General features: G+C 38.6%; 1 protein-coding gene across 50 annotated transcripts in view; it reads left to right on the top strand.

The window, feature by feature from the left end:
- The window catches only part of SCMH1 (Scm polycomb group protein homolog 1), a 224,161-nt gene that overhangs the window by 77,616 nt on the left and 133,192 nt on the right, over positions 1-13,353 (top strand). For 14 of the 50 annotated variants that reach the window (XR_015156868.1, XR_015156869.1, XR_015156848.1 and 11 more), the window contains 2 exons: positions 10,259-10,327; positions 10,763-10,786. The exons of 2 other annotated variants lie outside the window; for them this stretch is intronic. Coding sequence is in view for 12 of the 48 variants with exons in the window: in XM_086382111.1 (XP_086238237.1) it covers positions 10,259-10,327; positions 10,763-10,786 (93 nt within the window). In the remaining 36 variants the exon portion in view is untranslated. Of the gene's footprint in view, positions 1-3,934; positions 4,065-10,258; positions 10,328-10,762; positions 10,787-11,720; positions 11,920-13,353 lie in introns of those variants that run through there. 34 more of the 50 variants (XR_015156855.1, XM_086382040.1, XM_086381898.1 and 31 more) reach the window with 5 other exon arrangements.

Genomic DNA, 13,353 nt, shown 5'->3' with positions numbered 1-13,353 from the left:
TTAAGAGAAAACAGTCTTGAGATTCAAAAGAGGATAAAATTTTAACTTCCAGTTTGTTTTTTTGTTGTTATTTTTATTTTGTTATGCTCTGTTTTCCCACCAATCCAACTGTAGTGAAAGGAAGGATGAAGATTCTTTAAGACAACTTGAAAATGAAGTAGTGTCATATGAGATACTCTCAAAGAATTTCTATAGCCTCATTTGTCCTATGACCATGTCTATTCGTGTGTTTGGATTGCTGTAACAAAATACCACAAGTGGGGTAGTTTAAACAACAAACACTTATTTCTCACAGTTCCTGAGTCTAGACGTCCAAGATCAAGATGCTGGCGGGGTTGGTTTACAGTGAGGCTTCCCTCAGCTTATAGAAAGAACTTCTGACTGTGTGCTCACCTGGCCTTTTTCTCTGTATGTGTTGGTGGAGGGGTAGAGTTGGATTGAGAGAGAGAGAGGCCAATCAGTCTCTGGTATCTCTTCTTTTTCATCAGGATACCAGTCCTGTGAGTTTTGGGGAGTCTTTGGTGGAGACGTGGGTGGACATTGGCCTGACATGGGGTCAGGGGGACTGAGAGCAGCAGTCCTGGGAGCGTAGTGTGCTGGTATAAATCCTCTTGTAGAAGGTCACCACTACTCCTACCATAAAGTCTATACCCTACCATAGAGACTGCAGACTCTAGGACTGGGCTGCCTCTGGCCAAACTGCAGAGAGAGAGCACAGCCACACCCATCAGCAGAAAATTGGATTAAGATTTACTAAGCATGGCCTGCCCACCAAAGCAAGACCCAGTTTTCCCCACAGCCAGTCCCTCCCATCAGGAAGTTTGCACCAGCCTCTTATCCTCATCCATCAGAGGGCAGACAGAATGGGAAACACAGTCACAGAAAACAAACTAAAATGATTACATGGATCACAGCCTTGTGTAACTCAGTGAAACTCTAAACCATGCCATGTAGGGCCACCCAAGACAGTTGGATCATGATGGAGAGCTCTGACAAAATGTGGTCCACTGGAGACGGAAATGGCAAACGACTCAGCGTTCTTACCTTGAGACCCCATAGACGGTATGAAAAGGCATAAAAATATGACACTGAAAGATGGGACCCCTCAGGTCGGTAGGTGTCCAGTATTCTATTGAAGAGTGGAGAAACAGCTCTGGAAGGAATGAAGAGGCTGAACCAAAGAGGAAATGATACCCAGTGGTGGATGTGTCTGGTGGTGAAAGTAAAGTCCAATGCTGTAAAAAACAATATTGCATAGGAACCTGGAATGTTAGGTCCATGAATCAAGGTAAATTGGAAGTAGTGAAACAGGAAATGACAAGTGTGAACATCAACATTTTAGGAATCAGTGAACTAAAATGGATGGGAATGGGCGAATTTAATTCAGATGACCAGTATATCTACCACTATGGCCGAGAATCCCTTTGAAAAAATGGAGTAGCCCTCATAGTCAGCAAAAGACTCTGAAATGCAGGGTGCAGTCTTAAAAATGACAGAATAATCTTGATTGTTTCCAAGGCAAACCATTCAGCATCACAGTAATCCAAGTCAGTGTCCCAACCAATAATGCCAAAGAAGATGAAGTTGAACGGTCCAAGAAGAACTACAAGACCTTCTAGAACTAACACCAAAAAAAGATGTCCTTTCATCATAGGGGACTGGAATGCAAAAGTAGGAAGTCAAGGAGTAACAGGCAAGTTTGTCCTTGGAGTACAAAATGCAGCAGCGCAAAGGCTAACAGAGTATTTGCCAAGAGAATGCACTGGTCATAGCAAACACCCTTCTTAAATGAGCAATGCATAGAAAGAGAGGAAACAGTAGGATGGGAAAGACTAGAGATTTCTTTGAGAAAGTTAAAGATACCAAGGGAACATTTCATGCAAAAATGGGCACAGTAAAGGACAGAAGAAGTATGGACCTAACAAAAACAGAAGATATTAAGACGAAGTGGCAAGAATACATGGAAGAACTGTACAAAAAAGATCTTAATGACACAAATAACCATGATGGTGTGATCACTCACCTAGAACCAGACAGTCTAGAGTGTGAAGTCAAGTGGGCCTTAGGAAGCATCACAACAAACAAAGCTAGTGAAGGTGATGGAATTCCAGCTGAGCTATTTCAAATCTTAAAAGATCATGCTGTTAAAGAGCTGCACTCAGTATGCCAGCAAATTTGGAAAACTCAGCAGTGGCCACAGGACTAGAAAATGTCAGTTTTCATTCCAATCCCAAAGAAAGGCAATGCCAAAGAATGTTCAGACTACCACACAGTTATCCTCATTTCACATGCTAGCAAGGTAATGCTCAAAATCCTTCAAGCTAGGCTTCAACACTATGTGAACCAAGAACTTCCAGATGTTCAAACTGGGTTTAAAAAAGGCAGAGGAACCAGAGATCAAATTGCCAAAATTGGATCATAGAAAAAGCAAGAGAATTCCAGAAAATTTCTGCTTCATTGACTGCACTAAAGCCTTTGACTGTATGGATCACAACAAACTGTGGAAAATTCTTAAAGATATGGGAATACCAGACCACCTTGCCTGCCTCCTGAGAAATCTGTCTGCAGGTCAAGAAGCAGAAAAGTTAGAACTGGACATGGAACAACAAACTGGTTCAAAGTTGCGAAAGGAGTACCTCAAGGCTATATATTGTCACTGTGCTTATTTAACTTATATGCAGAGTACATCAGGCAAAATTAGGGGTTGGATGAAGCACAATCTGGAATCAAGATTGCTGGGAGAAATATCAATGACCTCAGATATGCAGGTGATACCACCCTAATGATAGAAAGTAAAGAGGAACTAGGGAGCCACTTCATGAAGGTAAAAGAGGAGAATGAGAAGACTGGCTTAAAACTCAACATTCTAAAAACTAATATCATGGCATTTGGTGCCATCGCTTCATGGCAAATACATGGAGAAAACAGTGGATTCGGCGACAGGCTTTATTTTCTTGGATTCCAAAATCACTGTGGCTGGTGACTGCATCCATGAAACTAAAAGACACTTGCTCCTTGGAAGAAAATCTGTGACAAACTTAGTGTATTAAAAAGCAGAGACATTGCTTTGCTATCAAAGGTCCGTCTAGTCAAAGCTATGGTTTTTCAAGTAGCCATTTATGGATGTGAGAGTTGGACCATAAAGAAGGCTGAGCGCTGAAGAATTGATGCTTTTGAACTGTGGTACTGAAGACTCTTGAGGGTCCCTTGGATTGCAAGGAGATCAAACCAGTCAATCCTAAAGGAAATCAGTCCTGGATATTCATTGGAAGGGCTGATGCTGAGGCTGAAGCTCCAATACTTTGGGCACCTGATGTGAAGAACTGACTCACTGGAAAAGACCCTGATGCTGGAGAAGATTGAAGGCAGGAGGAGAAGAGGATGACAGAGGATGAGATGGTTGGATGGCATCACCAACTCAATGGACATGAATTTTAACAAACTTCAGGAGATAGTGAAGGACGGAAGCCTGGCATGCTTCAGTCCATGGGGTCGCAGAGTCAGACACAACTGAGATACTGAACAACAAGCTTGTGAAAGTCCTATCTGCAAATAAAGTCACATTGGGGGATTAGGACTTCAACATATCGCTTGGGGTGGGAAGCACAATTTAGTTTATAACACCATCTTAATGTAGTTTTAGTATCTTTTTATTTTCTAGTTTACCTTGATTAGTTGGAAATTTGATGTTTTCATGGGACCAAATTTGGCGAATATTATATTTTTTATTTCTGTGAAGACTGAGGCTTAGTTAAATTTAACCTGTGGTACTTACCATAAGGTACTCTCCAACCCTGAGATATTCGAATAAGCAAAAATATTATATGTAAATGTCCTGCTTTTCTTGTAATGTAGTCCAATGTGTTAATACTAGTAAAGTCTCAGTCCTTTATAGGGTAATAAGTGTGCCCTTCCTCCCATCCCCATTTTACAGATGGAGAAATTAACATACAGAGAAACTGACTTGTCAGAGGTCAGAGCAAAGTATTGGTGGATCCAGGGGTAAATCCCAAACCTTTTAACTCCCTGACCAGTTTGTAGTCTACTGACTATGCAGCCTAGTGGTAAGTATATTTTTACCCCATCCTGGAGGTAAGGGTAGTTAAGAGATTTGGCTGATGCTGGGAGGGATTGGGGGCAGGAGGAGAAGGGGATAGAGGAGGATGAGATGGCTGGATGGCATCACTGACTCGATGGACATGAGTCTGAGTGAACTCCGGGAGTTGGTGATGGACAGGGAGGCCTGGCGTGCTGCGATTCATGGGGTCGCAAAGAGTCGGACACGACTGAGCGACTGGACTGAACTGAACTGAGTTTAAGGAATTTCCCATTTTTAATTATGTCACTCGTTATCCTTTTCTTTTAACCATGATGTCTTTTTGTCGTTAGCATCAATTTTCAAGATTGTGAGTATAGATTGGAAGTTTTGCTTTTTAAATACCTAGAAATATTTTTATGACAATTTAGCCAGAAGAAAGAAAGAAATGAAAACTTATTATTTAATGAATTTGTTCTCTGTTAGGCACTGTGCTAGACACTTTGTATTTCTTAAATGTCATTAAAATTTATAGTCATTTCTGGAAGGTAATGCATTCTTGCCATTTGTTATAGTCACATTTTAATAGTATTAGTGGAATTTAGTAGAAAAATATCTTGCAAATTTCAGGGTTTAGATTCTAAACAAAATTTTAGTTTTGTGCAAACTAAGAACCTTGTCAGAAATCTTTAAAGATAAAAATCTCTATGTGATTAAACATAGTTTGCGAGTTTATTATATCTTATCCCTTGGTTTTTACTTAGTTGGGATGATTTGTTTTGTCTGAGATTAAGTCAAGCTTGCTCTTCCACTTGACACTAAAATCATGGTGTGTTCTCAGAAGGCTTTTCTTCTACCTCTACATTTGAAACAGTTAGAATTCTTTTAATTACTAAGCAGGTTGAACAACCAAGCCACATGAAAAACAAGAGTATGATGAGCCTCCAGAGCCAAGGTTCCATGGGCCACTAGTATATTCGAATCTCCTCCATCCCTCACCTCCACTTCTTTCCCAGTGGCTTCCTCTTGCTTATAGATCTGCTTTCTCAGATACAGTATGCTCCTTCTGACTCTTCTGTGGAGAATAAGTTGGAGTAGGGCAAAAGTAGAAGCAAGATAAGTTAGCATACTTTGTAATGGTCCAGATAAGAGGTAATAGTGACTCAAACTAGACTGGATTGGGATATGGCCCAACAGAACCTACTGATGGATTTAATGTGAATGTAGAGGAAATACAGGGATCAAGGATACTTTCAAGAATTTTGCCTTGAAGAGCTAGGTGATGGAGATGCCAGCTACTGGTTTGTGGAGGACAAAAAGAACAGCTTGACAAACGGTGTTGTGTTTTAGCTAAGTTTGAAATAACTGATTGAGAACCATGTAGAGATGGCCTGAAAGTAGTTGTATATGTAAGTATAGAATTCCAAGTAGAGGCCAGTGCTGGAAATATGAATTTGGAAGTAATCACAGTGGAGTGGTGAGAGAAAAAAAAAGCCTATTAAAATGAGGACATAATATGAGGAAGTGAGGAGGCAATAATTCATTGCTTTTAAGACAACTCAAAAAAAGTTTTCCCATGAAAGAGAGTAGAAAAATTGAAAGATAGAGCGGGAAGCATATGTGTGGAATTAAGAGAGGGTTGGGGAGAGCATATTATTGGTTTTTTGTGTGTGTGTTTTGATAGTTGATGACAAAGCAATAACAGTACTGATGTAAATGATCTGTTATAGAGGAAATACTTGCAAAGTCCTTAAGAAGATGAGAGGAAACAGGGTCTGGAGCAAAAATGTAGGGTGGGCTGTTGCTTAAAATCAGAGACGCTTCATCCACAGAAGCAGGAGAAAAGTCAGAAAGAATGATGAATAAGTAGATTCATTAAATCACCAATTATTGACTGAACACCTGCTAATTACTATATTATGCTTTGGGGACATACCACTAGGCAAGATTAAGTCTGAATCTTCCTGAAATGTGTGGCATATAGAAGGTTCTCATGTCTTATTTTTGTTGTTCTCAATAAACCCTGAATTAATGTCATCCCCTAAGAGTGAAGGTTAAGGAGGGAATATTTGGAATATGAAGAAAGTGAAAAATTGTGTTGTTCTTGTTGTTCATTGGCTAGTTCAGTTCAGTCACTCAGTCGTGTCCGACTCTTTGTGACCCCAAGAACTGCAGCACACCAGGCTTCTCTTTCCATCACTATCTTCCTGAGTTTCCTCAAACTCATGTTCATTGAGTCAGTGATGCCATCCAACTATCTCATCCTCTGTCATCCGCTTCTCCTCTTGCCCTCAGTTTTTCCCAAATCAGAGTCTATACCAGGGAGTCAGCTATTCTCATCAGATGGCCAAAGTATTGGAGCTTCAGCTTCAGCATCAGTCCTTCCAGTGAATATTCAGGACTGATTTCCTTTAGGATTGATTGGTTTGATCTCCTTACAGTCCAAGGGACTCTCAAGGGTCTTCTCCAGCACCACAGTTCAAAAGTGTCAATTCTTTGGTGTTCAGCCTTCTTTATGGTCCAATTCTGACATCCATACATGACTACTAGAAAAGCCATAGCTTTGACTAGACAGTCCTTTGTCGGCAAAGTGATGTCTCTGCTTTTTAAAACACTATCTAGGTTTGACATATCTATTCTTCCAAGGAGTAAGCAGCTTTTAGTTTTGTGGCTGCAGTCACCTTACACAGTGATTTTGGAGCCCAAGAAAATGAAATCCAATACTATTTCCACATTTTTCCCATCTGTTTGCAACGAAGTGATAGGACTGGATTCCATGATCTTAGTATTTTGAATGTTGAGTTTTAAACCAGCTTTTTCACTCACCTCTTTCACCTTCATCAAGAGGCTATTTAGTTCCTTTTCACTTTTCTGCCATTAAAGTGGTATCATCTGCAGATCTGAGGTTATTGATATTTCTCCTGGCAGTGTTGATTCCAGCTTGTGATTCATCTAGCCTGGCATTTTGCACGATGTATTCTGCATATAAGTTAAATAAGCAGGGTGACAATATACAGCCTTGACATACTCCTTTCCCAATTTTGAACCAGTTCATTGTTCCATGTCCGGTTCTAACTGTTGCTTCTTTTCCTGCATACAGGTTTCTCAGGAGGCAGGTAAGGTGATCTGGTATTCCCATCTCTTTAAGAATATTACAGTTTGTTGTGATCTATATAGTCGAAGTCTTTAGCATAGTCAATGAAGCAGAAGCAGATGTTTTTCTGGAAGCCCCTTGCTTTTTCTATGATCCTGAATGTGTTGGCAATCTGATCTCTGGTTCCTCTGCCTTCTCTAAATCCAGCTTGAACATCTGGAATTTTTCAGTTCACATACTGCTGAAGCCTTACCTGGTACATCTCAGGCAAAATCTTGCAATGAGTACAATTATACAGTAATTTGAACATTCTTTGGCATTGCTTTTCTTTGGGATTGAAATGAAAACTGACCTTTTCCAGTCCTGTGGTCACTGCTGAGTTTTCCAAATTTGCTGGCATAATGAGTGCAACACTTTAACAACATCATATTTTAAGATTTGAAATAGTTCAGCTGGAATTCCATCACCTTCACTAGCATTGTTCATAGTAATGCTCCTGAGGCCCACTTGACCTCACACTCCAGGATGTCTGGCTGTAGGTGAGTGACCACATAATCGTGGTTCATTGGGTCATTAAGAGCTTTTTTGTACAGTTCTTAATTTGTACAGTGTATTCTTGCCACCTTTTCTTACCCTCTTCTGCTTCTGTTATGTCCTTACTGTTTTTGTCCTTTATTGTGCCTGAAATGTTCCCTTGGTATCTCCAGTTTTCTTAAAGAGATTGTTAGTCTTTCCCGTTCTGTTGTTTTCTTCTGTTTCTTTGCATTGGTCACTTAAGAAGGCTTTTTTTAATCTCTCCTTGCTATTCTCTGCAACTCTGCATTCTTTACCCTCTGAACTCTAAAGGATTTCTCTTTCCCTTTCTCCTTTGTCTTTTGCTTCTCTTCCTTTCTCAGCTGTTTGTAAGGCCTCCTCAGACAACCACTTTGCCTTCTTTCATTTCTTTTTCTTGGGTATGGTTTTGGTCATCACCTCCTGCACAGTGTTACGAACCTCCATCCATAGTTCTTCAGACAGTCTGTCTGCCAGATCTGGTCCCTTTAATCTATTCATCACCTCTACTGTGTAATCATAAAGTATTTGATTTAGGTCATAATTGAATGGCCTAGTGGTTTTCCCTACTTTCTCAACTTGAGCCTGAATTTTGCAATAAAGAGCTGATTATTTGAGCCACAGTCAGCTCCAGGTCTTTTTTTGCTGACTGTATAGAGTTACACCATCTTCGGCTGCAAAAAGAGTAAATAAAATCAGTCTGATTTTGGTACTGACCAGTTGGTGATGTCCGTGTATAGTCATCTCTTATGTTCGTGGAAGAGGATGTTTGTTGTAACAAAACTCTGTTAGCCTTTGCCCTGCTTCATTTTGTCCTCCAGGGCCAAACTTGCCTGTTATTTCAGGTATTTTTTGACTTCCTACTTTTGCATTCTAGTCCCCTATGATGAAAAAGACATCTTTTTTTTGGTATGAATTCTAAGAAATCTTGTAGGTCTTCATAGAATCGTCCAACTTCAGCTTCTTCAGCATTAGAAGAGTACGTGTATTTGTATTTTTGGAAAGGAGAAAAGGAAGCATGGTAGGGAAATGTGGTTTGATTCCTAGACAGTGATAAGTAGCATTGAGATTGTAGCCGTGAGTTCATGGTGAGACCAGTAAGCTTCCACTTGTTTTTCTTTAGCACTTGTGATCTGTTGGGGTAGGCATGATACAGGCAGATAAGTGGTTTTAGCCAAGTTAGGGTTGAGGCTTTAGTAGTCAAGTTTAACCAAAAAAAAAAAAAAAACAAAACACAGGTGTGAAGGAGTTGAAGACTTGGCCAGGGAGTGATTTTAGTGAGGGACCATAGCATCTGAGCTGAGTGAGAAGAGAAGTGGGTAAATGGGTAAATAATGGTTAAAAAAAAAAAAGTGGTGCCGTTCGTTGGTAAAGAAGGTGCGTAAATAATGGTAAGAAAGCACTGGGGTCAGTAGGTGAGTCTAAATTTTCAAGCAAGGAAAATATATTTCTATTATATAAGTAATAACCCTGGTGCTGGGAAAGATTGAGGGCAGGAGGAGAAGGGGACAACAGAGGATGAGATGGTTGGATGGCATCTCCGACTCGATGGACAAGGGTTTGGGTGGATTCCAGGAGTTGATGATGGACAGGGAGGCCTGGCATGCTGCGGGTCATGAGGTCACAAAGAGTCGGACATGAACTGAACTGATACTCTGTATAAAAAAAATCTGAAAATATTTGAGATTAGAAAGGGGAGAAAAACAGTACCACCACCCAAAGATAACCAGTTGTTTATATTTTCTTTGTTTACTTCTTTTTTTTCTAGTGATAATTTTAAGGGTTGTTTTAGTTTACTAGATAGACCTTCTATAACAAAGGCTACAGACTGGGTGATTTAAACAACAGACATTTTCATACAGTTCTGGAGGCTACAAGAGCAAGAGCAAGGTGTCAGCAGGGTTGTTGTTGTTTTTTTTCCTTTGGCCTGTAAATGTCTGTCTTCTCCCTGTGCCTTCACATAGTCTTTTCTCTATCATTGTCTGTGTCCAGATTTTCCTCTTCTTATAAGGACACCAGTCATATTGGATTAGGGTCCACTCTAAAATTAGATCTCATTTTAACTTATTTACTTCTTCATAGACCCTACTTCCAAAGTCACCTTCTGAAGTATTGAGAAATGATTACTTCAGTATGAATTCTGGGAGAACACAATGCAGCCTGTAACATAGGTGTTCTTTGTCTTCAGTTTTTTATGTAATTGTGGTTATTCCTGCATATATTTTTTGATCCTTTACCTTACCAGATAACATTATAACTCAAACATTTTCCCACTTAGACTTGTAAAAATTTAACAGCTGCAAAATACTTTGTCAAATAACAAATGTATTTCAGTATCTTAATCAGTCTTCTGTGTTGAACATCTAAGCACCCTTCCACCCCAATTTTTTGTTATTATAAAGAATACTAAAGTTTCTTGAAATAAAATCTCTTTTTCTATACTTTGGGTTATTTCCTTAGACTAGAATCTCAAAAGTAGATTACTTTATCAAAAACTGTCACAATATGCTGCTAAATTGGAGAAGTATTGAAACTTTTACTTTCTTTCCACATGACTGTTTTCTCTCTTCCTGCAGTAATAGACTGGAATGATGTTAGAAAACATAAATATGGTCATCTATCAGAGTCTGCATCCCAACATCAAGGTAAGAAAAAAAGCTGTATTTAGCATGGAAAAATTTAATTTGACATCTCTTACCACAAAGCCTTTTTTTTTGGAGGTCTGAGTATACCAAGAACTCACTGGTTAAAACACAAGCATATATAATTTGTAGAGGTATCTGTCAAAACCAATATACATTGGTTTGAGCATGAAATCAGGAAATTTAGATTCTGAGTTCAGGCAATCCCAAATTAGCTTTAGGTACAGTTGTTTATCCTCTCTGGATATCTAGTTTTTAATAAGGCAGAATTGAGTGTATACTTCCACAACTACTAGTAATAAACTTAGTGTCTTTTAAAATGAGAGAATTGAACTACACAAAGTCTCAAGCCCTCATTTTACCCCAGAATCTCACTTTTCTGTCATTTTGGTATGTTCTGCATGATGACTTATGCTGTAACATTTTTTTCTTTAATAGAAGCTACCGACATCCTGGAGCTAGGTAAGATATCTTTCTTGTGTTTCTGTTAAATATGGGAAATTACTGAGCCAGGGATTAGATAGTAACTAGGAACAGAATTCCGTGTGTCTTTGTCTCATGAGCTCGTGAATCCTGTGCTCTTGTCTGCCTAATGAGCCCATGCAGTTCTCCTTTGCTGTGAGTCTGACTCTCCTTATCAGGAGGCCACAGACTAAGCTAACGAAAGGGAAAAGGGTGGCTAATTACATGAGTACAATAAGGAATGGGAACTGAAACCAAATTGCAAGTTACTTCTTATTAATTCATTAAATCTAGAGCTAAAACAAAGCCCATTTGTCCGTAAATCAGAATTTGATGGCATTTTCCCAAAAGAAATTATTCATGAGATATATTGAACTGAAATTAAACCTAAAGATTTTCTAAGTTTTTTTTTTTTTAAACTAAATAAAAAACTGAAATATTAAGATGTCAAATAACAGGAATCAGCCTGGGACTGCATTTGGTTTTCATCCCTGAATAGTGTACTTCAGGACTAGGATTTCAGAAATGAAACTAATAGCAATATTTTTCAATCAGCTTTCCGAGTTCCTACATAAATGTCAATCTTAACTTCTTAAGTGTTCTTTAAAATCCTGCATTTTATTTAAATATTGATATTCTGATACCTTTATCAGTTTTTGTTGAAGTATTACATATTTTGTTACTGCAACTTCCTGTGTTCAATCCTATTATCATCATTTTCCATTTGCTCCCTCTTTCCTTTTCTTCTGACAACATATTACTTTCATTGCCCGCTGACAAGGAAGGTGATGTAAAGTAGTAGAACACTAGACTAGAAGTCAGAATTCCTGGATTCTTTGAAGGCCAACTTTGCCATTTAGTAAGTTTGTGACACTAATCCTTGGTTTTCTGATTTGTAAATGGGGATAATAATCCCATTCTACCTACTTCACAGGGTTATTAAGAAGATTACATGAACTAATGGATGTGAAAACATCTTAAAAACTCTCAAATACTTTTCAACTTTGGAGGATTATTATTTTCATTTGTTCTGCAACTATCCTCAGCCTTTTAAGTCAAATCTTGTGACATTCTTTGAAGTGAAGCATTCTATGATTATGAGCTGAAGAAATGAATGAAATGAAATAATGCAGGTAAAGGGCCTGATACTTGATAAACAATAAATGATAGTCACTTTTTATTTTTCCTTAAAACTTTCCTCATCCTTTCTAAGGTAATGGTGTGTGGTTTAAAAAGCATGGCATAAGAATCAGACAGGCCTGGGTTCATATTCCTTTTCCTCACTAACCAGTTTTGTGACTTCAGAAAAAATACTTGATCTTTCTGAGTCCATTTCCTCATCTTTAAGATGAGAATAAAACCTACTTTTCGGGTTATAATTAACAGGGGAAATATTGAACACAGTGTGGCATGGTGCAGACAAACAGAAGGTTCTCAGTGATAGCTGCTGCAGTTGCTAATGTGAATGATGATAACAGTTCTAGTTCAGTGATATTTAAGGTATGTTGTAAATAACCTGTTTTGTTGACAGAATTGTGAAAAGTGGATATTCAGTTTAAAATATTTACATAAATGACGTTAAAATGTGAAAGTATGTTTTTTGTTGTGGGAGTAGAGGTAGCGAAGCCAGGCAGAGCCTCTGATAAAGTGATCTTGGGCATTTCATTTTGTCCATCAGGCATAGAGGGTAGCCTCAAATACCACACTGAAAGAAAATTCAGTAGATTTTTAGAATCTCAGAGTTTGGAAGAGGCCTTAAAAAATCTACCTTGGCCTGCATTTCAAAATTCCAACACTTTGTATTTCTTGTAAAATGTCTTGTCTTAAACTTTCCCCAAAGTTGTTAGGGACTTAAAACCTCCTCAAGCAACTCACTCATGTTTAAACAAATATTTATTGGGCCAAAATCTGTTTCTTTGTCAATTCTATTAGTCCTACCTATAACTTTTAGAGCGATATGTATAGGTTTAGCCAGTTTTTCACTGCCCAGCCTCTAGTTATTTGACAGCAGCTCTAAGGACTGCTTTCTCACTACCATTCTGTTACATTTCCTAGTTCAAGCAACCATCGTCTCATAGCTAGTTTATTAGAAAATCTTCCTAATCAAAAAGCTTCCTGCCTCTAGCCTTACCCTCCTCCAGTCCATTCTTCACATTGTAGACAGGATGCTTTTTCTTATAAACCCTTTTGTGCTTCCTCTTCTCCTTAGTGTTGCATATGAGACTCTGAAACCCAAACACTGCTTTTATTGACAACCACTTTTCTAAACCATTTTTATCTGCCCAGTAGCCATACTGAAAGATTCAGGTTTGAGAACTGCTTTTTTTCATTTCTGGGCCCTCATACATGCTTTTCTTTCTGTCTGAAACAACAGGTCTCTCTTTGGCTAACTCCTTGCTTATCCTTTTACATTTTAACTTGGAAGCCTTAAGTTGAAGCTTTGTGAAGGCAAGACAATATTTTGATCATGGTCATATCTCCAGCACTGTTCCTTGATCCACACTATAAATACTTGTTGGATGGATGGATAAAGAAATGACTTTAAGACTTTCATGCTAAGTGTTGTT

This window comes from Bos grunniens, chromosome 3, assembly GCF_055505025.1.
Source record: "Bos grunniens cultivar Pamir isolate PY7600 chromosome 3, Bosgru_T2T1.0, whole genome shotgun sequence".
NCBI lineage: Eukaryota > Metazoa > Chordata > Mammalia > Artiodactyla > Bovidae > Bos > Bos grunniens.
Note: the sequence above shows the minus strand (reverse complement) of the source record. Positions and strands in the feature narration are given on the sequence as shown.